General features: G+C 35.8%; 2 protein-coding genes across 4 annotated transcripts in view; both read right to left on the minus strand.

Moving 5' to 3' along the window:
• The window catches only part of LOC136849236 (tigger transposable element-derived protein 4-like), a 42,062-nt gene extending 15,728 nt beyond the window's left edge, over positions 1-26,334 (minus strand). The window contains exon 1 of the mRNA XM_067122468.1: positions 26,138-26,334. The gene's annotated coding sequence lies outside the window, so the exon portion shown is untranslated. The remainder of the gene's footprint in view (positions 1-26,137) is intronic.
• On the minus strand, positions 1-26,512 carry LOC136849235 (tigger transposable element-derived protein 4-like). 3 transcript variants are annotated; one of them, XM_067122466.1, is made up of 3 exons: positions 26,405-26,447; positions 9,900-9,939; positions 1-8,460 (listed from the first exon to the last, which is right to left on the minus strand). In XM_067122466.1, the coding sequence occupies exon 3, from the start codon at positions 8,448-8,450 to the stop codon at positions 5,958-5,960; it is 2,493 nt and encodes an 830-aa protein (XP_066978567.1). In that variant the 5' UTR covers positions 8,451-8,460; positions 9,900-9,939; positions 26,405-26,447; the 3' UTR covers positions 1-5,957. The 3 variants fall into 3 exon arrangements, with proteins under 3 accessions (XP_066978567.1, XP_066978568.1, XP_066978566.1); XM_067122467.1 differs by lacking the exon at positions 26,405-26,447 and adding an exon at positions 10,990-11,141; XM_067122465.1 differs by lacking the exon at positions 9,900-9,939 and having other exon boundaries at positions 26,405-26,512.
• Positions 26,513-26,936: the final 424 nt, after the last annotated feature.

The following is a 26,936-nucleotide window of genomic DNA, read 5'->3' on the forward strand; positions in this document are numbered from 1 at the left end:
AAAAAACTTTGAGACTTTTACTTTCTCTCATTAGTGTACTGTACAAGTTAAGCAAAGACGCACTATTCTTATGCAGGTTACAAGTATACAACCTTTTTTTAAAACATTTCTCAAGTGCCCAATTTTTCACTTTTTCTAGCCATTTTAAATTTTTCTTGACTTAATTATGCAACGAAGATCTTTATGCTTGATTTCAACTACATATTAATTGAAAAGTTCAAGATTCCCTCCTCAACAACACCCTGATTAAAAATATTATGGATTTAACAATAATTAGGCAAGTAGTAATTTCCTAAAGAAAATAAACTGAAGCATTAGCAAAAATTAAATCTATACTATTACCACAGTCTGTAATTCATGAAATATAATGACTTCATCTATATTGTTAAGTACAATTCATTTAAAAAGCTCAAAAGTTTACCATTAGCAGCCTTAAATTGATAATGGAAACATCATTGTTCCACATTGCAGGAGAAGCCCTTTTTTATATTGACCATTTAGGGCTGTCATTTATCTTCTGAAGGCTTCTCTCAAAATCTTATGTGGTAGATGCCCAGGCCTGGAGGAATGACTGAGCTGGTTTCAGTTTCCTCTTCTCCAGGAGCAAACAACTCTTTCCTACTTGCGAACATAAATCTTCAAGATTTTGCTAGGAAAGATGCTAATCTTTGACCAAACTGATTTGCAACACCAGTTGGAGGTTTAAAAGTTGCTAATGAACAGCAGAGGCAGGCGACAGACCATTTCACTTCTGTGCAGTGTCCTAGAGTTATGTTAGCAATCAGAGCACAATAAATCCTGAGGAAGACCTTGGACTGAAAAACACCACTAACTGTATCCAGCGAGATAATCCTCTTCTGCACTTTGAAGCCTGCATCAGTTCACTTCATCTCATACTGAAGTACACAAACTTTCATAAAGCTATCTCCCACTCTAAAGTGAGTTTCAGGCCCTCCTCTCCCACTCTAAATTGAGTTCCAGGCCCTCCAACAAGTAGACTTGGATACATTCATTACCAGTAGAATGAGATAACCTTCTTTAACCTAACCAGATAGCTAAAGCTGACTGGCAGACTATTGGTTATATTATTACTACAATCAAATGAGAGAACTGCTTTTGATGTTCATCTTTTCACACTCTTTCAATGGTTTCTTTTACCCAAGGAGTCCAAATGGTCATCACCCTTGGCAGTAGCTCAGGAAGTTTCCCTTCTTTGTCTGTGAGACTATCTTTCAGCCACACAATTACCCAGTCTGTCTCTAGAATGGTATTTAAGTGTATAGCAACTGGCATCAAGTGTTGGAGCCACATGGAAGTTTTTCATGTGAAAAATTTTAACTTGGAGGTCAACCTACTTGCCTAGTCTTAAAAGAATATGGCCAGCTTCTGGTAGAACCACAATTCTTACTCAATAACAAGTGCCTTTGCCAGGTCTTCAGCCTTTCCTCTTTGCAGAGATGGCTGATGATCATAATATAAGGGCCACACCTCTCTGCAGTTGCCAAGCAGCCAACAGACATTCATCTACTGTTATTTGGGAATGGAGTGTCTAAGTTTAAGTAGAAAATACTGTAATGGGTTTGTACTGTAAATAATAGTTTATATTTTTATTAAAAAATTACATACCACCTGCAAGCATACACAATTTCTATTGCCTCACTTTTCAGTGCAAAAAAACCTTCAGCAGAAAATGGATATTAAACAGCTTGTTCTCTTGAAAGAAATATTTCCAAGAATAAAATAAGTCTGCCAAGAATATTACACTGTTGCACAGGACTTTTGGGTAAGATAAAAAACAAATATCTTACTCAGAAGCTTTTGATGTTCTATGTAGTATGACCATCAGAAACTCCTGATGTCATCTGGGGTAGGTCTTCGCCTATGCCTACCATAATGTTCAAAGCCTTCTTACTAGTCTTTGTCATACATCTTCCATACCTATTTTCCAGCACAGATATGATCAGGAATTTCTCTTTCATCTTCTGTAATATTTCAGTGGACTTAATTACAGTATTATTAATACTTTAACTACACCACTGTGGTAACATTCTTAACGCGCATATTTTAATGTACTGAAAATTCCCAAAAATTTAACATTGGCCCCTGATGCACTGAAAATGTTGAAGATTCTGACAAAATTTATATCAAGAATTTGTTTCTGATACTTTATATAAACTGCTGGTTAAAATGAATCACTAAAGATATATGTAACTATAAATGCTGTTCTACAGTTAGGGATTGGGTCATGTAGGTTATTCATCCAATATTCATGGGTCAGACGAATGTGGCTAATTTGAAGAGTGAAAAAATATTACTCCAACAGTTCGTTCCATTTATTTTTATTTGTTGAAGTTCATTTCATTATTACATAATGCCTGCCATATATCACATACAGTATGAGGTTTTAGAGATTGTAACAAATCACTGGCAGAAACAGGTATATTTGATCTAGTACAGTAATTGCAAATTTTGACTTTCATCAGCAGCCTTATTTCCTCTCATGCCTACATTATGCAGGAACTCAACATATTTCAACATTTATACTGGATTTAAATAGTATATGGAATAAAACCTAATTTGTTGAACAGAGGGATTTTTTCAATATTACTTTTGAAAGGCCTCTAAATTATTTCTAGTCACTGAAAAACACAAATTTGTGTTTCTGTGGCCCTGTTTCTAATAATCTTATTTGCTGACCATGTTGCAGACAATTCTACTGTAAAAACAGATGAATTGTTGGGTACAGAAAACTGCCATGCTTACATATGTTGCAGCATCCATCTATAGGGTAATGTGGACTTTTGCATCTTATATGCTCTATTGTATACAGTATTGCCTATAATGAGCTGGGGTATGTGTAATTTCTTGATAGATATTACAAGTGTGTACATACATAATTTACTGATAATCCAAAGAGGGGGGAAATTCTAAGGCAGTGAGAAGAGTTATGGTTATGTTTATGGACTCAAAAATTTTTTTGATTCTAATTGGGAATGGTGGTGGATGATTTATGAAATTGAAAAGCTCTGGTTGGGGAGTCATCTGCTTGTTAATCAGTATTGTACTTTGTATGGTTAATATGTTGAAGTGAAGAGTGCAAGGTTTGCCATTTTCAACATGAACACATTTATTTGGGATAGTAATAATCAGCTAAGATTCTGAGATCCTTGTGAAGTAAATTTAAGCTTTTCAGTTACATCTGATGTTAAGCCTTATATTTAGCATACATATGCTAGAGTAGTTAAAACTATTGCTCTGTATTAGAACACCAGGGCTAATCTTTCAGTTCCCCAAGATACAAGTGATAGCTTTTTAACTGAGTTTAATGCATTTTTGCTTTTATGTATGCAAAATAAAAGCCAAAAGCAGCTATGCATTAAAGTTTAATATGCATGTGCACTTGAAATAAACTAGTTCTATTCCTCTGAAGACAGCACCTTTACTTACAGTCGATGTCACATTAATTATTTTCTTTCAAAATTTCTTGAAATTGCTTGCAATGCAGCCTTTGTAGGTTTACTTTTCAGTAAAGTGATATTTGTTAATCAGCTAAGCAGCCTATTTAATGATACTGTTGTCATAATTTAAATCTTTGGAGCCATTGCTGTTAAGCACAGAGTAATTAGACACATTGTTAATTTGTAAATAGAGCATGAACAGCAAAACACCTGACAAAACAAATATGCCATTGCATTTACATTAGCTCTGCTCAGGATATTATGTCCTCTAACACAAAGAACCAAAATGAATAATAAGAAAGCTCTAGTTAATTATCCAATAAAGAAACCAAAGAAGAAATAACTATGTAGTTAATGTATGCTTATACAGTAGTACAGTATATCTAAATAAATTTTTACAGGCTTATAAATGAATTACAGTACTGTCTGTTCAACATATGTAATTAAATTGCTCTATGAAATCCTACATGTTTACATACATTTGAGGTGAACCACTTGGGCCTCAAAATTTCCAAAAACCACCTTTGCATATAGTATAACTTTCCTTATAGAGTATTCCTTAGATTTCCATCCACTGCATAGGCATAACTGTCCACAACTCTTTCATAAGGATTAAATCAGTTAATTCCAGAAAACCTGTTTCTGGGTGTCTGTCAAGCCATTTACTAAAGATAGAAGCATCATGGACAGAGTTAATAGCTAAATAGACATACTGCACACCATAATTTTCCCTTAATATAGTTTAAAAAAATGTTTAAAGATGAAAAAAGATGGTTACTGTTTAAGGTAAAAATTGAGCAGGAGGTTATTACCACTTCCAACATTACATACCAGCACTGAACTATTATTTAGTTCAAGTACTTATCCATTTAGGTCATTTTAATTTTTATGAAAAGAAATAATTTCTATACTGTAGTAGTTACAAAATGTTTTGTTAATGGCATTGTGAAAATTCCCCAACAACTGACAACCTGCATGAGAAGTATTATTATAGTTTTTTATACCTTTTTTTTTATTAGTTTACCATACAGCTCTTTCATGTGTTACACAAGCCACTTGAGAAGCACTACAATTACCTTCCAATTTCTTCTTAGCAAAGAGTCTGACTTATCAATGATTGGTTTTCTACACTAAGTACTAATTTTTTATTTGAATTTAACCTACATGTTAACAGCTTTATTCACTTAACAATCATATTTGGCACGCCAAATGCATAATGCTTTTTTCCTTCAAACAGAATTTGAACTATTGGCTGTAAACACAAAGTTGCCAAATATTAAGTAATGACTGTAAGTCACAAGAAACATTTGACAATATTTTGTTGAGAAATGGTACATCCATACAACAGCCAATCAGATTGTAGATATCAAATCTCTCTACAGTACTTAACCATTTTCTCTTTTTTATCATTTGTGATTTTTTAGTACAGATACATTTTTTCATCTCATGTATTTTATCTTTTTTGACAAAATGTTAAATGTGATTGCATTTTTGGACAGGAAAACTAATTTATCAATTTTTTACCCTCTGAACAACTGGTTACCTAAGTCTTTAGTTTTATTAGAATTAAAGGGGTCTGTTCCAACAAATGTATTGCTAGTTCACAGATACCCCATACACCCAAAAGCTTTGTTTTGAGATTCTACTGCAGTTTTACAATTTCAAGCCTCGCTTTCAACTAATGTTGGCAATAATAACATATACAAAAGTATACTGTAGTTTGTATTGACATTATTTTGAGCATATAAATATATCATACATAAATAAGGTTGTACATTTCAACCTTGAAAATAAATGGATTTCAACCTTGAAAATAAATGGGCCTGATGCTGTTCAAGCAAATAACATTAATTTCCTTGTATACCAGAGTTAATCAGATTCTCTCTCTCTCTCTCTCTCTCTCTCTCTCTCTCTCTCTCTCTCTCTCTCTCTCTCTCTCTCTCTCTCTCTCTCTCACAGCTGCTTAACCAGAAACTTTTCATTCATTCAAGGAAAGAAACAGACACTTCAAAAAGCAGTAAAAATTGATTTGCTAAAAACAGCTTTCAGCATTAAGGAGTTTTAATGAATGTAAAAAATAAAAAAAACAAATAGGAGCTACTCAAATACAAAATTTTACTAAACAAACCCTGTATTAAGAGAACTATAAGTATGTACAAGTCACCAATTTCTTATAAAGGCATTACACACTCCTCCTGTTACCATATCTTAAAGGAAAGTTACTCATGTTATTGAAAAAATAGTCTGGTAATGCTGAATCTGGACATTCCTGTACATTATATACAGTATACACAAATCAGTTAAAACTGAGTCTAGAAAGTGTGTGAAGATGCACAGGTCTGCAATTAAAGCATAAATGCATATTTACAACACACAATGCATTCATGGTGTTCATTTGACAATGATATTCACTTGACACCACTGAAGTAATAAGCTTCTACACAAATTGTCGAACGAAGTCTTTACTTCTTGTTCGCACTTAAGAATCTCTGGAAAAATTTACATTGCTGTTTCATAGGATGCAACAGCAACAGGTGGCTTACTAGTTCCTTTGTGTATGAGGAATTCCAGATGAGCTAAGACACGGAACATCTCTTGAGCACCCTCCTGATATTGGATGTGCTGTCTGAGGGTACCTAAACTTGCATCAACTTCTGTCATAGCAGGCCCACTTTCCACTTCCTCTGCTGGTTCTACAGTGCTTTCCTCAACTGACTCCTCTTTTACTTTTCCTCCTTTTGTTTTTTCTACCTCAGATGCTTCATCTTCACTATCTGATGATTCTACATCTGCACCCGTCACTGCAGCAATAATGTCCTCATCATCCATCAAATGGCAAACCTGCACATCATCATCAAAAGTCACAAATTCATCAAATGTAACTCCATCAGGAATCTTGAATCCCTTGGATTTGATTTTATGAAGAAGTTCCAAGTTTTCTGTTCCTAAGTTGGTTTCTGGAATTAAGTTCATTCCCCATATACCATACTTTCCAATACCTGCTCTCTGAAAGCTGTTGTTGATTGTAACATCTGTAACGGCATGCCAAGCTGCAGCAAGAAGATGTAAACAAGATAAAAGATTTAACTGCATTTGGGAATGTTTACCTTTCCTTTTCTTTTTTGTATTTTCTTCATCTATGAGGTTTATCAGACTTTCTAAAACAGCCCTACGATAGTTTCGCTTTAATGAGTGAGCAACCCCAAGTTTGAAAGGCCCAATGAAAGAGGCAGGGCTGGTTACTATTCGAACAGCATTCAGTTTAGGGACTTTTGGATGAATTGGGAGATTTGGCAGTATTAATAAAACTTTTCTGTTCTGCTGAACAAACCAAGAATCTAAATCATGAAGCCATGCAAGAAAACTTTCCATTGTCATCCATGCCTTAGGATTTGACAAATATTGTACTGGAAGAGATTTTACATTTTTAAAACATTTTGGTTTAGGATGTTTCCCAATAACTAACAAGGGAAACTTTTCAGTACCAGTCATATTTGTGCACAATAAAACAGTAATTCTGTGTTTACTTTTACTGCCACCAGCACAACGATCTCCCTTAAATGTTGCTGTTTTATTGGGCAATATACGATATAACAAGCCAATTTCATCTGCATGGAACACATCATTAGCTTCATATTCCACCAATGCAGAAGGTAAGACCTGGGTTGTAAAGTCCCCTTTTAACTCCTCAGCATCTTCTTGATTTTCTTTATCCTTAATTGGTTTACCCCGACCAAGAACAATATTTTTCCTATGTTTGAATCGGTCAAGCCATCCATGAGTAGCTTTGAACTCTTTGTATCCTAACTTTACAGCAAAGTCTTTGGCCTTACGGCAAAGAATGGGCCCAGTCACGGGTGCATTTATTTGTATTGCTTGTTTGTACCATTCATACAATGCTTCCTCCACATCCTCTCTCTGTGCACCTCGCAATCTCTTGCTATCAGGATGAAATTTTCCATTCTTCCAAACTCCTAAAAACTTTTCTGCATGTTTCATTATAAAGCTTAATGTTGACCTCCCAACACTATATTCCATTGCCAAGTCAACTTGTTTCTCACCTGACTGAATGCGGCGAATGATTTCTACTTTTGTTTCAAGGGATAAAGCTCCCCTTTTCTCACCTGTGTGCGCAATTAAGTGTCTTCTAAACTGATACTTTCGAAGGAATCCAAGATCACAGATATTACAGATATAGTGCTTCCTTCCATCCACAACCACGGGTTCTGGAATTTCGGTAGTAACTGTGCTTGTCTTTGAATCAGCAGATGGATTTGTTTGGTCATCTACTGCTGCCTCTCCTTCAGCTGAGGACTTGTCTTTCTTTTCCTTTGTCTCACTTTCACTTTTTTTTTCCTTTTTCTTCTTCTTTTCCTGAGACTGAGATGCCACATTTCCAGTATTCTCAAATCCTGAGCCATCCGGTACATACTGCATCATGGGTTGACTTACCAAGTTGGTAGATGTTGAGGCTGAAGTTGGAATTAACGTAGCCTGGGAAACAGGAACTCCAGATGGAGCTGTATTCACTGTTTTGACATCATACTGAACAGAAGTTGCCATGGCAGTGGTATTACTGTTGGTAGCTGGAGGTACTGAGCCATACTGTTGAGGTCTGCTGGCTAACTGATTAAAATTTGACCTATCTACAACATACTGAGAAGTTCTAGACACTGTATAAGCATGAACAGGAGTAACAATATGTTGCTGCTGTGTCGTGGTTGGGTGAGCTGTTCTTGACTGATCATAAACAGTACGAGGCTGATATTCACTAAGTCTTGCTACAGCATACTGCTGGGCCCGTGACAAATCGTAGGCATCTGCATACTGAGGAACAATAGAAGGAGCTAAAGTACTTGATGGTACTGAATTTGGCAGGTGATGTGCTGTAACAGGAATGGAGTCAGAAGAGTATCCCATTGTAGCTGCTGCAGCTGCCAGTCTTTCCAGATCTGCACAAGCTGCAGTTGTGAGTCGCTGCATGTCATCCATGTTGGAAAGCCTGCAACAAGAGAGAAATTATGATGATGACACCAAATAAATTCAAATAACTTAGAAAATAAACACAGAAATCTTTACTACAATTTACAGCTTTCTTACACTCATATGACCTTTCATATTCCAACAATACTTCCAACAGTAAAAATTAGTAGTACAGTAATTATGATGGCGAAAGTTAATTTTTTCAGCTAAACATTTATAAAGAAGATCAGTGTAATCAGTCAGTCTCATTTCTTACTTTCTTTCTTCTTTGTTATTTTTCTTATACAGTTGTTTCTTTACTACAGTATTTCTTTTTCCATACAGGGGACCTTGGGCTCTTAATTAAGAAGGACTTTGGAAAGGATGGCATTTTCTATGAGGCAGGTATATTTAGTGTGGCTAGAGTCTTCATTATGAAAACTCAGTGACCATCTGGCTTCCTCTTTGAGATCACAGATGCCAAATAGACTTCTAGCAACAAGAAACAATGTCTCTTTGATCATTAATTTTTCATCAAGATACACAGTACTTACTTTGCATGACCTTATAATTTTCACTTCATTCCTTCTCAACATGTACATGTACATATAGATATACAGTACAAATATTTTTACAAAAATCATTAACTATACAACAGGGAATTCCGTACAGTATAGTACATTACTATACAGTATAGTACTTTCTTTTAATTTTGAAACAATTAACATAAAAATAACAAGTCCAACAAATAAACCTGCATGCTCAAAGCACATAGATCACATTTTAAAAAAATTAGCTACTGTATGCAAATAAAACCTGTTTGTTATAAAATACTTCAGAGTAAACCTATATTGTTGGAATATGAAAACATACATCATGCACATTATGTATCCAAGGAAAATTCAAGTTTCAATCTTGGTATTTCATGCAGACTCAAGTACTTAAGAGAGGAATTACTTTTCAGTCAATGAGGAACAAAGTCAGAAAGGTGAAATAAGAATCTCACGCCAAACCCTATCAAAAACTTTTATTATAATAAAGTCAGTTTACATAAAAATCTTAAATTACAGTACATATAAAATATTGACCATCTCTTGATTGACGATTTAATTTCAGCGAAGAAGCACCCATGTCCCACCTCGTACTGGAAAGAGAGAGAGAGATACTTAATATGAGAAGGAATGTAGATCGATGGCAGTATAACATTAGATTAAGTACCAATTTGGTCACAAATGTGAGCATTTTCATTCACAAATGACACAGCAATTAACCACCACAACTTTGGTTCATATGTTAAAAGTACTGCAATCTTCTCTCCCTTCATAAAAATTCCCTTAAAGCAGATATATTTTTTTTTAAATAAAACACACATGAAGAAAAACCAATAAACCAAATTTATCACAAAATTTAATAAAACCTAAATGACTTTGTTCCACATATGACCGTAAAGTTTTTTGTAATGTTTTTCTAACTACTAACCTGGCAGCAATCCGTGCAGATGGTTATTCTTCCCATTTACCTAAAATAGAAATAAAACAATCAATAACATATTTTTAAATCATTAAACTAAAATATATCACAAAGTACAGTACCTGAAAATATTTTACCTCAAGCTAAATGCTTATGACTTTATATGAAAAAACTTGAAATCCATATCATGACAAAAGTACTGTATACAACTCAGTAACTGAATGATTCTAAAGAAAACCAGCAACAAAATAGTAAATCAGTTCATGAATTATTCAATAATAAGGGTTGTGACCAGATGCTATAAGAACAAATATCTGTCATATGAACCTTCACAAGCCTTAATCAGCACTTCCAGATTAAGGATGGGTTGAGAGTTACAGGAAGTTGGGACATAGAGGGTTGAACCCATGGTAATTGTATAAACAGGTGAAACGGTGAAATAAAGATCATTGCAAAAGAGGAAAAAGTATATAAAGGGAACAGATCCTTGAGGAACACCATTAAAAATGGAAAAGAAAGCAAATATGACACCTCAAACAACAGCATATATACAGCAATTCGATAAAATCATTGAAATAAGTTTACAGATATAGGAAGTAAAACCATAAGTAAGAAGTTTGGCAGAGGCAACATTATGTCAAACAATGCAAATGTCTTAAGATGTCAAAAGCAATGACAGAAATTTCTGAAGTTCCCATAAAAGATGGTCAAACATCTTTATAATTTTTTTAGCAATAAAAACACTCAAACAATAAGTATCCTTGCAAAATTCATCTTGCTGTATCACAGTATCACAAATAATTTAACTGTAACAAAGTTGAAAAATTAATCTTAATTTATACATCATACCAAATTGTTGAAAAAAATATTCTCTAAAGCGCTTAACAGTTAAGTTGGAATAGAATGCTGCAGTAACAAAAACAGGAGAACTACATTTTAAATCATAGCAGTTTTACTCCAGAAACAATTTATACAAATTTAAAAACATAAGAAAATATAAAGTCATAAGCCATTTCCATCTAAAATGCACGTATTCCATGTAATTCCATTATCAACATTTTTATATAATCATTTGCAATGAAATCTAAAATACACTTACCTTTGGACAGTACAAAGTACAGTAGTGTATTTGTTGTCTTGCACTGCAGAAGTAGAAACAAATATGAAATGGTGCATCTTCTAATTCTTAAATGATCATAAGAAGACTCCTTGGCCATTCCGTGTCAAAACTGGTTTTTTCTTATTCAGCAACAACCCTTATCATGTCCAGTTGTGTTTGCACAGTCAAAAGCATATATGATAATATGAACAAACATAATCAGTGACACAAGCAATAAGAAAAAGCTTATATATATACAATATCTACTTACTCTAAAACTTTTCAATATTCCTTGTTATCAACCAAAGGCTAAAGAAAGCAAACTATTCAAAGTTAATGTAATTACTGGTGCACCACCAGCATTTGCTACAGAGTTACAGTGATAAGTGGGAGCAATCGATTTTTTACATTGTCATTCCTCTGCTTTTAAGAAAATCTATTGTGTGTGACCAAAAGACATTGCATTTCATGTAGAGCAGACAATGCCTTTGTTTTTCTAACTTGCATTGTTATCCATTTATGTACATATTTATTTGTTGATCTATCTGTATTAATCATTTACTGTTTCTTTTCACTCTTTTTCATGTATGTGTATGCTCACTCACTTTCAAATATAATGCTGTATATTAAGAAGTGGAAAATTCAAGTGAGCTTAATATGTGAAGGATAGGTGATCTAAACAGCCTCCCTGTCCTAATCTTGGAAAAAGAACTCCATCACATGGGTTAGCTTATATCCACTAGCTTGGAAATAACAGCTAGTAGGTCAAAAGTGAAGAATTAAAGTCTTGGACGCAGCTTTAGGCAAACATTTGTCAAGCATGTGACTGAGATGCTCACAGCTATGTATTAAAGTACTATAAAGTAGTTTTAACTAGACAATAAGTCACATCTCTAGACTCACATAGGGTCACCTAAAGAATTTGATCAGTTACTCACAAAGGTTACTACAGACCATCTATGACAGAGTCATGGCTCATTACGGCCCACATATGGTGCTAGTTCATGGACATATCCATTCCAGTCAAGGAACCATGACACAGCAATGAAATATGCTGCCACCTATAACACTCACTGGAAAAATAATTGCACACTGCTGCTGGCTGTATAATTCTGATTTAAGAATGGGACAGGAAAGGCTGACCAAAGTGTGTAAAGTATATTTGTATGTGGGAAATCTTCCAAAAGAGTGAGCAAGATGAATAACTCTTCCTTTACGTATATAAGAGTGAAGGTGAAAGAGGTGACTAAAAATAACAGGTGTATAAAATTCCTTATTATACCACAGAGGGTGTAAAGTAGGATTGTGACTGAGAAAGTGAAAGTAAGAGATTACAGAAGAATTCATAGAAGTCAATAGCATACATGACAAAAATTATATATATGCAATGTGGATTAAAATAAGAAAATGTACAATGTAGAGAGTAACTGTTGAGTAATTCAAACTTTTCATGATAAAAGCAAACATGCATTACAATATGTAGGTAAGAGAGTGACTGACCTGGCTCAAAAGTAGGTCTGAGCCAAAGGCGTGGTAATATGCTTGCACGTTTATTAATGTCTGTATGGAATAAGCAATGCACGAAGTCAGGGAAGTGGAAAGTTACAGGCTAAGAAAATGGATTTTGAATAGTGAGGAATGGAAGATGTTTGCAAAAGGTACTGTGCAGAAAGAATTGACCATGATGAATAATTTAAAATGGTATATAATTCACAAGTGCTAGGGATAAGGAGATAATGATCTAGAATGGGTTAGAGATAGGATGAAAAGGGTTCCAGAGAGCTAGGCCATTCACGTCAACAAAGCATGAGAACACATGCAAGACATGGTGAAAAGTGTAATGTGTGTGTTTGTGTGTGGCGGGGGGGGGGTCGACATCCCGCTGAAACCTATTGTTTAGTGTATGAAATGGCTTAATTTGAGGAATTTTTACTGCACAGGAGCTCACCCATATTCAGCAGTCAGAGTACAAATGTGGTTGTAACCATTGCTGCTTTCTTCTCTACAGCCACCTCTTGTTAGGAAATAACTTTCCCTGTTGATGTACACACACAACATATACACATACATATATATATATATATATATATATATATATATATATATATATATATATATATATATATATATATATATATATATATAGTGTGTGTGTGTAATTTTAGCTTATTCCTTTTCAGGGTTTTAAGTTTTATCCTTTTGGATAAGAAAAAGTGAGAAAAGATATTGGAAATTAGACAATTATTGTCTAAAAAATAAAAGACGCCATCACAGTGGATTTTTCCATTAATTCAAATATACTCGCAATTTTCATTTAGGCTGTAAAGGTACGAATAGGTTTGGGACATGTCATTACAAGATTAAAGCAAAATTTCATTTAAAAAATGAGGGTTTGTAGAATATTTAAAAACAATCAAAGAGAAGCATAACAGCATTATATTTTAGTATGCAGGAGTAAAATTGCTATTTCTGTATTCTGGTATGAAAACTTAATCATTACGCCATCCTAAGTAACTCGGTAGGCTCTTCAACCCGAGTTCCACTTGCGCAATTACACCGAACATATGTGCCTGCCTCAATTATAAACTCGCTCTCTCTCTCTCTTTCTCTCTCTCTCTCACACACACACAAATTCACAAACATTTAACGTATATTACCGAGAGTGCTTTAATACTGTTATTTATGTGGTATGGGAGACAAATTTACTCAATCATTACACCGCAAAGTGGGAGCTACTTTTGGGACAAAAATAATTCCTCACTTAATTTTAGTTGTTTTATTCAAGAAATAGTTATTATTTTGTTAAAATGACTCTTCTGAATTACCTCCACCAAGGTGGTTATGTTTTGCCTTTATGTTTACTGTATGCTTAATCTTATCTGATAGACAATTTACTTTTAACTTAATGTTAAGTATAAAACTAATTAGCTATGATCACAGTCATCACCTAAGTTCTACATCATCGTCAAGTTTTAAAATCATTGAAGCTTCATCAGGAATAGTTCTTGTCTTCCCCTCTGTTCTGTTCCTTAAGGAACTTATGTAGGAATCTGAAGAACACAGTAGTCTTATCGTTATATCTTTATTGGTCTCTGTTCTTGATGATTTACGGCTGAATCGCTCTTATCATTATATCTTTTTTGGTCTCAGCTGAATCGCTCACGGTATCTTCTAAATTCTTTATTTCGAGCTTCTTGGGCCTCCTCTGAAAGTGATCTAATAGGTATGTTGACCTGATGAATAATGTCAGCTCCATGAATTAAAACCTTATGCAGTGACTCAGGCATACAATACCAACATAATACTCTATGTATTGCTCTGCCGTTTCTAGTGAAAATTTCTTAAGTTTGTTTGGATTTATGTTCTTTCCCAGAAGATAGGACAGCAAGGATTGTATGAAGTCATTCAATTAGAGTTACATTTTTACATGTAATTCTGGAGGACTCCTCTGCATTTTTGGAAAGTAAAAAAAAAAAAACTTGCAGTATTTTGTGGTTCCAGAGCCTCCTGGCTTTAGCATATCAACAAGACCACCTTCATTTTTCTTTTGCCTTTGGATTGTTGTCTTCTGGTTCTGCACAAGTTTTTTTTTTTTTTTTTTTTTTTGGGGGGAGGGGAGTACTTGCCACTTCTTGACAGGAATTCGATAAGCTATACGCAAGAGGAATTCCATACATCTGATGCATGCATGTAAGGCTGAAAGGCCATACTTGAGGTTGTCTTCAGAGATTTTCCTTTTCATAACCTGGTTGATGTCATTCATACATTTGGGACTTGCTCCACAAATGCTACAGCACTGAAATGAAGTTAAAGTAGATAAAGATGTTGAAACTTTGCTATCAATCATGGTAACAAATACTTCATGGGGTACATTACATTCTTTATCAACTGCTGTAGGTATTTCCCGAATTATAATTTCGGAATTTCTTTCTGGGGAAGTTATCTCTAATTTCAAAGGAACAATGCGCGTCATAAAAATACCAGCTTCATTAGAGAAATCTCTTCATTTGATGAATTCTTTTGCACGTAAATTTGTTGACCTGTTGAGCCATCAAATCCTATCTTTATTATCAAAATATCCTTTTTAAATGCTGGAATATTGCTTGGCTCATTGTATACAGATCTCATTCTGTTAGCTGTGTGATCTAAAACATCTTGCAAGTTCAGCTCAGCAGAGAAGTCTGTAATTTTCAATTTTCTGGGCAAGGACAGCATAACTTTTTGGCCTCTCTAACTACGCAATAGGGTGGATACAATTCACATTTCCTCTTCGTTGCTCCATTTCTTATCCTCTGGTTTGTATTTTTTGTTAGAGAACAATCCATCATTAGGGCTTGTGCTTCATCTGGAGAGCAGTGTTTTGGTGATGCTGCTAAATTTGTCACCTTTTTTTTTTTTTATTACACTGGAAGTTGCAAAATACAGTCTGTCTGGAGATACTGTCTTTAACTCTGCTGTCTTCCTTCTTTTAGTTTTATCTAAAGAATCGACTGTAGGTCGACCTCTTGATGTTGAAGCCCTTGATTCCTTGTGGTCATCTTTAATGGATATCAAAGGTATGGATAGCCAGTCACCATTTTTTTTTTCAACGTCTCTTACTTGGATTAACACTCAGTCATTTTTGGTGCAGTTTCTTTAGATAATTTGCAAACGCTTCACTATCAACGTTAATAGATTGGTCACTGAATTTTTCCCTAAAATGTTTTTGCATTATTGTCATTGAAACCTCTAAGAGTTTTGTTTTTAATTGCTTCATGCATTAACTCAAAAACAGTTCCGTTCGATATAGACATTATTATTTCTCTATATTCAAGTCGTGAAATGATTAGGAAATCATAATTTTTGAAGGTAACGTTTCATTTATGGAACTGAAAAATATTTCATATTATGGTCCATATATGTGTGGCATGCGGCTACCGGCAGCTAAATTTTTCACCAGTTTGTTCTAGACTGCATAGGGAAGGTCACTAGAACAAACATTTGCCCTGCTCTTGCCAGCAAATTTTTTTGCACCGGCCAAAACAAGTCGTAGGCTTGGACTGCAACGCAAGCTACTGTAGTTACTTTAACGTCAGCAATGAAGGCCTTTTCCTCTGTATAACAGATTAACAGAGAACATCTGTGGGACGTAATCTTTATTCAAGCATAACTCCGTATGCAAATTGACTGCAGTCACAGCGGCAAAGATGAAAATCTTAGAAAACATTTCTTTCATGTTAAAAGTATTCCCATGACCATACACAGTCCCTCCGCTGTGATAATGTACAAAATGTACCTTACCAGTAATCGCAAAGGATATAAAAGGAGGAAAAATCGTGGCAACCACTGCTCAGAGAAACATGCAAGTGCGCATTGAATACTGTGCGCTGATTGGCTGACACTTGTCCCGGAGGTGGACTGGCATGACGGGAGAGAGAAACGATTCATCAAATTTAAACTATAAAAGCAAGCAATGGGACCCTTTTGGCCACTCAGTGAACGTAGGGGTGTTGGAGTGGTTGGACAGCAAGACGGAAAATAAGGAACCGAAAATGGGGGTAAAGTAAAAGGTTATAAAGCGAACGCTTGTAGGGGCCGAAGGGACGGCAGACGCCTTATAAACTCCTACAAAATTTACAACTTCCATAAACTGCTTTACCAACGGTATATGGTTCACTGCTATTTATGCTCGCCGTTTTACAGTAAAACACATACCGTCCTATTAACAGTACGGATACACTGATGGCCAAGACAAAAACAGTAATAATTAATAATAATAAGCTTGGTACACTTCGAATACTAATTGTGATAGCGAGTCATTAAGTATTAAACAAGCGTGTCATACTCTCATGTACTTTCAATCTGGTTCATTTTTACTTTGCACTCACTCTAGTAAATTATGGAAAAACTTTTGGCAGAAACTTCCAGCAGACACGCTACGACAAGAAAACACAGAAGAGAGAGAGAGAGAGAGAGAGAGAGAGAGAGAGAGAGAATGTCAAAATAGATGTTACGGTGCATGATTGAAATCTAGTTCAATCATTATGATCCGCTATGTTAAAATACTGCGCACGCGTCTTTCAAACGAACTGTATATTCTTTAGAAGTTTGAATTTCAAATCAGTGGCCCCTGCGGGCTTGTTCCATCTGAATAGGGTTCATCTGAATAATAATAGCAATAATACTATTAATACTATACTTCGTTTAGGTTTTAAGTTAACTAATCAAAAACTTTTAACGCATGTATATTTTATTAAATAAAAATATAAATAAAAAATTATTGTAGATATAGACATGCGTAGAAATCAGAAAATTGGTGGACATTTTTCACTTAAAAAGGATTAAGACTGAATCTCATGACCATACTTCTTGCGGACAACTGAGCAAGTAGTTTCAAACAAGAACTGCTGATACAATACTGCACACATACAAATATACACACTTAAAACAAGTCAGTACTCTTAATAACACCTTTCATCTTCCACTATGTCAATGGAAGGAAGAGTTATTCCGCAGCACGTTAATGTTTAATGCCCTGTAAAGAGAGAGATACTCATCCATCAATACACGCTAATGAAAGGGGTACTATAATACCCATTTCATGAAATCACCCGCTTCCATTTTCTCTTCATAACCAAACCACAATTTATTTCCACTCATCCAAACTGCCCACTAGCACACTTTATTTTTTCAAGCTTCAACATCAATATGTAAAACTCGTAACGGGGCGAAACTCCGGGTGTACACTTTTGTGTTGCTATACATAATCTTTGAAAACTCTCTTTAGCAATACACCTTGCCTTCCGAATCTCGTACCATTTAATTATTCTGAAAAGCGTTATCATGCTTTCCAAATGAGCGCTCAGTACTTTTCTACCTGGCACTTACTGGATGTGTACAACTTCATTCATCCGTGAGCCTTGATTTTCCCGTCCACGCTCAAAACGTTCTCGTCATTTAGTCATTTGAATCTAGTCATTTTCCCCTTTCTAACACAAGTCTCAACCTATACTCGATTTACTCTCCCCAGTCATTTCAAAATCTTTACTGCTTTCCTTTACAAAACAGCTATAAATATGTGTGAGTATGTATGTATGTATTTGTGTAATTATATATATATATATATATATATATATATATATATATATATATATATATGTATGTATATATATACATATATATATATAATGTACATGTATGTGTATAAATATGATATATGTGTATATATATAATACACACAAACACACACACACATATATCATTAAAATAGCATAAAAGTTACAAAGATAATCAACCCCAGAAAATTACTTAACTTACACTAAAAATAGTTAAGTATAAGTAATTTCGCCAACTATAAATAACCAAAGGCATGAGGGTAAAAAGGGAAGGGATGAGCAACAGGTGCCTGAAATAAGTGATTCGCAAAGAAGTACTAACAAACTTGATCAACTCAGCGCGAGTATATACTGGAAATGGAGGGTACCGATGAGCATAGTCACATGAAATCTGCGCATGAATCCCGTATATAATTCGTTGCTTGTTTTCCCTTATGCCCTTTCAAGTAGCAAGGGCGAATTGAGTTATTAAAAATTGTAGTCACAATACCGAGGGTCATCCACGCCTTTGGCAAGAACATTTTACGGTTGAATGCTGTGTAACGACATCGCGCAGATGAGACCATGATTAACGGAGTGGCTGATCCCTTAATATTCAGCTAGTGGTAGTGTCACGGTCAAGGTGGTATGCTTGCAGATCTGATTGTATTTCTTTTCTTGCTTACAAAATATAAAAAACGCCAGTCTTCTGGATAAACATGGTTATGCACCACCTACTTTTTGCCCAACCAAGACTGACTGGAAGCTCTGTACTGTATGCCAAGAACATACGACTGAGAGATAGATGTCCTTATAATTCAAGCGAGCAGACAAGGGGTGTGGACACAGTACACTTAGAGAGTTTATCAACTTCAAAGAACTTGGTCAGTTCCCGTCAGCATTTTCACTTGAAAGACTACTAAGGGCCATGGCACTAAAGTAACTGCGGTTACGAGAGAAGTTAAATGCCATCCCAAATGCAGAATGAAGAAGAGCCAAGCTTAAAAGAATGCAAAAGTGAAAAGTTGTGACTGGTATGCGCTAGTGCAACCCTACTTACAGACAGGCCTACTATGACAACTTGAGTGCTAAGGGACAACGTGACCCTCGAAAAAAAAAGGTATCGCACCAGATGCCATGGATCTCTATAATATTGAGTCAGGGCCAACCTAGAGAGCACTGACGACTGATAAGGACAGGCAAAATCAGGCTATGGCGTTGTTTCCTCAGGTTTGTATCAGGCAGTAAGCATGTGCAAAAAAAGAAAACAGAAGAAAACAACGAGAAACTATCCTAGACTGCAAGACCTTACGAGTCTTTCGGGAAGATCTGAAACGCACTTATTGCGAAAGATCCGTTTTTTTTTTTTTTACTGTCTTCACCTTGGTTTCTCCAAGAAAGCAAAATAAGGACACAAAAGGGAATGAACACCATTACCAATGAAAATACAATTTAAGCCAATAACTTTATTAGTAACCAAGCACCAAGAGAATGGTTTGATGTGAATAAGAAACCACGTGCAGTACTCTGGATATTGCATTTATTGGAACTCCGCCTCCCTCCTGTTGGAAAGCTTCTGCCTGTCGGTGTGTGTATATATATATATATATATATATATATATATATATATATATATATATATATATATATATATATATATATATATATATATATATATATATATATATATATATATATATATATATATATATATATATATATATATATATATATATATATATATATATATATATATATATATATCACATTACCAAAGGTGAAAAGATTTTTCACCTGTGGTAATGTGTGACAAATTAGTCACGTGTTAAGTGACTGTAATCATTTTAACACACACACATTACAGATTAGATTAATATCTTTACAATTCGCCAAATTTTAAAGACAAAACGATATGAGACTAATTCAGATTCTCTCGAATGAAAGATACCCCTTCACATCTCAAGAGGTCCCACAAATGCGCAGCATTTACAAAAGGAAAATCACAATAGCAGTGGCCATTAGCAAAACGAACAAGGCTGTTGGGAGAGGCATTTAGTGGTCGAGACCCCACTGCGTCTAAATCCCACAAGCAAGGCGCACTCACCGCCCATCTGAGGAATCGCACCAGCACAAGACGACCCCTGAGGCAGATCCCAATAAAACCGACCACTTCATGGACCCTCTTGAAACCACTTATAACCCGTTTAATTCCCCCTTATCTCTTGTAAGTGACTCCATCCCACACTGCCTGTTTTTTGTATGGTGTATATAGGCTTGTAATTTCTTATTTGTTCCTTAATTACCTTGTAGGGGGGTGTGTGGTTTAACATCTGAAACACGCTGAAATTTTTCGCAAGCTATTTTTCTTATAAGGGATGCCCTTCGTTAAACATGAAAAGAATTTGTGTAAATCTTTAACTGAAGATTAAAGTTAATTCCACAATAAATCCCAGCCTGTGAGTAAAGCACTAGACTACTAATATATATATATATATATATATATATATATATATATATATATATATATATATATATATATATATATATATATATATATATATATATATATATATTTCCCTACTTTCAGTATACGGATCTCTTCCTGTCTCGTGTTCCTGACTCCTTCAGTTTCTCCATTGAAATGATATACACCACTGAATATGTCTCTCTATTTAGGTAGTAAAACAAACATTGGGCTGGCAAGTCAGATTCTCTTGTGAAAGTACATTTACAAATAATATTGTGAAGTTACCTCCATTAAAAGGAGATAACTTCCAAGAACAATGGCAGCATTCGTCGCCACAATCAACCTCTCCTCTTAGGGGAGCAGTGCCGTCGGTGCACCTCACGCGGTGCACTGTAGGCATAGCTAACGGTTGTTTAAAGCGTCCCTTTGGCTCCTAGCCACTTTTTAACGTTTTACTATACTTCCATTCCGGCCTCTTTTCTTCAGTCTTGCTGTCCGGTCTCTAACTAATAGCTTCTTCGTGCAACTGTGGGGTTTTCTCCAGTTCAACTTTTAGATCCTTGTACTTCATCCCCTTTATTGAATAGAATATAGATTATAGAATTTTGGTCTAAGGCCAAGCGCTGGGGCCTATGAGGTCATTCAGCGCTGAAAGGGGAAACAGACAGTAAGGACGTTTCAAAGGTGTAACGGGAGGAAAACCTCGCAGTTGCAATACAAAACAATTGTTACAGAGGGTGGAAATAAGATAGAAGGGGAATATGAACGGAGGTATAGTAAAAGGAGTGAAAGGGGTTGCAGCTAGGGGCCGAAGGGACGTTGCAAAGACCCTTACATAATGCTTACAGTGCACCACTTGAGTGCACTGACGGCACTACCCCCTTCGGGAACCCCCTTTATTATCTGGATCTCTTTACCTTGCTGTCCAACCGCTCCGTCACTTTTGTCAAAGGACTGGATGGCCGAAAATTTTATAAATCAAACATTCAGCCTCCGAACTAAATTAAAGATGAACTCATATACGCTTGATAAGTTCATCTCCGAATACTACTACTATTTTTTTATTTGTAGTTACTGGAATCAGTCAGCATCCGTAAACTCTCCAAATAAACAACTTTAAAAAATTTTCTCTCTCTCTCTCCAGCATGTACGCAGATGAAGTCCGGACCTGGTAAAGAGTATCCTAAAATTTGACGGCTGACTCGCAGACCTGAGGTTTAGTCGATTTATCTGCGTTCTTCGTACAATGATTAAAAACAAAATCGGTACCGATTAGTCTTCGCCGAGTCCGTGAATTAAAATGTGCAGCTTTCTCATCCCCCCGAGATCTTATGACGAAATGGCATCATATATTCGAGGCTCGAAATACGCGCATGTGCATCGAGCACATAACTGCCTGCATGTACGTCGCAATTTTGTTGGAATACAAGTATGATAAACGTAAATGGTGCCCTGTGCCTAAGCGCATGCGCTGCTGATGGAAACTTTGTGAGTTAAAAGGCTTATGTTACGAAGGTTTACTATACAGTAATTTAATATACATACACATATATGTATATGTATATATATGTATGTGTGTATTAAACAATTTATATATATATATATATATATATATATATATATATATATAATATATATCAAATGTATAATAAGAGAGAGAGAGATAGCTATATCCTATCTGTTTTACAGCCAAAAGGAATTAGTCGAGATACCAGTCGACATTAGATAAGAGTTCCTGTTTTTCCCAAGTACAAAGACTTTAATCGGTAATGCATGATAGTTACACAATGAGAAGTATTTTGTATCAAACCCTATTGTATCTGAAACCATATTCTCACTTATGGTTTTGCTGGTTTTGATGGATATTGTTAATCCACCAGAGACCAAGGTTAAAGAATCATCTTGTCTGTTCTCTCGCTTCCTTTGTGTCGAGACGCTATCTTTCTAATAACTTTCAGTTCACCCATTCAGCTCTCTCTAGACGTTCCTCACCCCCTTCCGCCTAAAAATTCTCAATTATAGGGTACTCTGTTCACCAACCTAACATTCTCAACTCTTTCCACATGAAAGAGCCTTCTTGAATCACTAATCCTTTCACCTATCGTAAACTTTTTACCACCTCTTCTGTACATCCATTTCTTCCACCCTTTTATTCAATTACATGCTATACAGAAACTTTTTTTTTTTTTTTTTTTTTTTTTTTTTACATCTTTGATCTTTTCTCTCACATATGTATTCAACATCGACACTTCACTTTCGTAATGGAAAGCTGGCTCAACAAGGTGTGCATTCGAACCTAGGTTTTCATACACACTCCAAATTCTACTTTATCTTCTACATAATTATATCCTTCAACTTCGCTGCTTCACCTATTCTGTAGCTCATCTTTCATCTTACCATCACACCATCTCATTTACGCTCAGATACCTGTGAATCAGCTGCTTTCATTCTCTCTCCGTTCACACTGATATCCACAAAGACTATTTGTCGGCGCTCTTGGAAACGAGACAATGGCCAAAGAAAGTGTTTGCCAGAATCGTCTCACTAGAGTAGATGCAGCTCTAGGTGTATCTGATCATTACTTGGTTAAAACTACAGGTAAGACTGATAGATGTTGAAGCTGGAGACGAAGGGGTAAATATGGCTGTAATTGTAATTATGACAAGAAGCAAGGCAGTGCAAGCAAATTAAAGAGCTGAATGGCACAATGAGTATAGGTGGTTCAGCATATTGCTGATAAACCTTCCGTGCTGGTGTACAAAGCAGCTACTGTTGTGGAAGTTTTCTATTCAAATGGTTTATCGGAGACTCCACAGTGAACGAAGTCATTTAATTTCTCTCGGGCCACGCCCATTTACGAGAAAAGGCTCATGTTAAAAAAATCACTCACTTTATACAGACATATATACATATATATATATATATATATATATATATATATATATATATATATATATATATATATATATATATATATACACACACACACACATGAATGTATGTTAGTGTACTCATATCAGCTCATCGGAGATATTTCTCACTTTATTTTTCTATGAAAGGTAGTCACAATGAAGCATAAAATGACAAATGTATACAAAACCAACTCGACATATATAACATCCATAAATACCTACAGTCGATCGAGGCTACGGCCTACCCCAACGCCAAATCAAAGTCCTTCAAAAGAAGGCATCGTGCTTACCCCATATAAAAACGGGAAAAAAGCACGTTAAAACGAAGAATAAAAAAAAACACCTACTAGACTTTATATTTGTATGGATTAATACTACATGAGTGTACAAGCAGTAACTTCCTGGAAATTTGAGGGCTAATTATAATTCAACATTTGGTGGTAGAACATCAAGCTAAATTATTCTTACACTGCACAAATGAAATGATCCCTAAACTAACACATCGAAATCTTGCGCTTAAAACGCAACATAAAACTAATATACCTGTGCTCTTTGTAACAAAGAGCTATTCACGTTACCCTGTAAAACATCACTAACCTCGTTTCTCACAGGTGTAGCAATCACCAAATATAACTGGTTTTAATGTCTTCTTGAAACAACCGTGGGTCACAGTTACTGACATATGCTCAAAAGTACCGCTCCAAAATCTTATACCCGGACGTTGTGGCTCGAACATTCAATCTCATTCTCATTTAATTTCGTGTGTTTGATTTCCATCCCATTAATATTTGTAAAATATAATTTTGTATCTACGGTTAGTTATGCTTCTACTCCTCTCAATCTCCTCCTCCAAAGTTTTCCATCCCTCTTTCACTGAATGATTTGTCAGACTTATGAAATCTCGAGCAATTTAGGCATTTGTAAAGATTTGCAGCTTATTTGTCACTAGGGTTGCCACCCGTTCTGTAAAATACAGATTCGTTCTGTATTGGAGAGCGAGATGTTGCGTTCTCTATTGAACCAATACAGAACGCCATTTGTTCTGTATTTGGATGTCTGAACGTTATTATTTTAAAATTTGATTTGACCACTGAGCTGATTAACAGCTCTCTAGGGCTGGCCCGAAGGATTAGACTTATTTTACGTGGCTAAGAACCAGTTGGTTACCTAGCAACGGGACCTTTATTGTGGAAACCGAACCACATTATAGCGAGAAATGAATTTCTATCACCAGAAATAACTTCCTCTAATTCTTCATTGGCCGGTCGGAGAATCGAACGCAGGCCCAGCAAAGTGCTACCGAGAACGATATCGACCCGTCCAACGAGGAACTGTATAAAATAAACTTGATGGTATACTTTTATATATTATTTCATTGTCTGTGTCACAGCATGTCATTTAGTTTTGAATTTCTATAGACTTGTCACTTCACTGATAACTGACAACTTGAGAAGTGATCTTCCAGTCCTCATCACATATGAAACATGTCTTCATGTTAGTTGCACAAGCTGCACACAGAATCAGAATGCCCCAGCTGAAAGGGCTCGCTCCGCCCGCCATAACTTTTCCTCGTTATGCAATTACTGTATGTTCTGTATTTTTCTGAGCTCGAGGTGGCAACCCTATTTGTCACACGTGGATCATCCTCTCTCTTTAGCAAGCCATTTGTCCCGTGACCGCACCTCTGGCAATAGAAGTACACGGTAACATGATAGCTGTCACTTATATGTCCCCCTGCCCCGCCCCCTCTTGCCTTATGAATTAAGTCTCTAACAACAGGATCACATTTCAATACACAAACGACCATACTTCTAGCAACTGGTTTATCAAAAATACTTGAAACTTGTTCTCGGTATTCTCAACATTCTGCAAATATCTATTTCTTGCAATTAAATTGCCTATAAGATCTGCACTTGACTCCACTTGATACATTATATATAATTTTGGGTGAAAGCTTCATATTTTTTAGTTACGTTGTCATTACTACCAATCTTCCAAGTAACATCATCTCTCTCCTCTCCGGTTTCAAAATTCAGAAATATTTTCTTGTGTGAATCTACTGTGAGCAGCTTGAATATCCCACCAAAGCCTCTTCCGTAAATGAACAACATTTACCTCCACATCCCTGAAACCAGTGCCCTAACCCTGGAGGGGGGCGGAGAGTGAGCAACTTGAGTATTTAATGAATCCGGGAAATTCCTGAAGTGTTGCACGATTTGTTTCCTTCAGTGACTAAGACAATGGTTTCCTATCGATGGTCAAAGAGTCTCGTATTATTACGAGTTTGAAATATTCAAGTGTTATCAATTTAACATTTGTTTATAACAGATTACTTGACTTAAATAAGTATAAGTGGACAAAGCATCATCATCCAACAGGTTGTCCACTAGCCAGGTAGGGTTGGTGCGTGAGGTTTACCTGCAGACCCCGTTAAATAACCCTTCCTTTATCCAAAAAAAATCATTATTATTGGTTTTTATGCTGTTATTGTCTTCCAGTACAGCAGAAACGCGTGAATAAGAGAAATAACGCACAAGAAAAGTCGTGGCTAAGCGGGTAACGATAAAATGCTTCATGTGAGGCGGCCGACGCTGATGTCCTTGTAACGAAGGGATGCAAGCTCCCGTTTTAGTAGCCTTTATTACATCGACAGTGTCCAGTAGGACGAACTTCTACTGCAACGTAAAAATACCTACCACCTCTTACGTCACTAATATCACCAACAATAGACTGTCACTGGACGTCCGCGTCCGGAAACCGGGTAAATTCATGGAGAGGAATGCAAGCGAGGTTGTTACAACGCATCCCATAACGGCCACCACCAGCCATTCTTTTGTTCGACCGCTATTTTAAGATTCGACGCTTTTCACGTACATTTCAACCATACGAAAAGTTTCGTGTGGCAAAACTCATTCAAAATTCATACATGCCATAGCATATTAATGTCAAGGAAGCTGACTTACCTTGAAATTCGCTATATGATGGAGTTTAGGCGTCCATGTTTACGTGGTGTCGGCGCGAGTGTGTGTTAGATGTGTGCGCATGCGCTAATACCACTGATGCCACTAAATTATACTATGTTTGCTATTCACTTATATTAGCCGTTATTATACTGACTATATTCGTTTAATTTTAGTAATGTAAAGTATAGTAGTCAAATAATATTAGATTACACATGATACATAATATCACAGTAAGGACAAGGATTGATCATTACAAATTGTAAAAGTATTGATAAAACATCAGCTGGCATACGTTCCAGACATCAATTTTTACCCTCAAGACATCACATACACACTCGTAGTAAAAGGAGGAAAAGCACAAGACGCAGGCAAGTCTGCGGTAAATTATTGATTAGGCCTTCCTGTGTTGGAAAAATCCTACGATACTAGGCTGCAGGTCCAGCGTTTTATTGTATATTGCACAGTAACAGTTATCTTTAAACTTGCGTTGTAGTCGGTTTTAGCTGTTAGTTTATACTATCCCTGGGGCTTT

The sequence above is a fragment of the Macrobrachium rosenbergii genome, chromosome 20 (genome assembly GCF_040412425.1).
Source record: "Macrobrachium rosenbergii isolate ZJJX-2024 chromosome 20, ASM4041242v1, whole genome shotgun sequence".
NCBI lineage: Eukaryota > Metazoa > Arthropoda > Malacostraca > Decapoda > Palaemonidae > Macrobrachium > Macrobrachium rosenbergii.

Coding starts and splice junctions, on each gene's coding strand:
- LOC136849235 (XM_067122465.1), bottom strand. CDS start 8,450: ATGGATGACATGCAGCGACTCACAACTGCAGCTTGTGCAGATCTGGAA.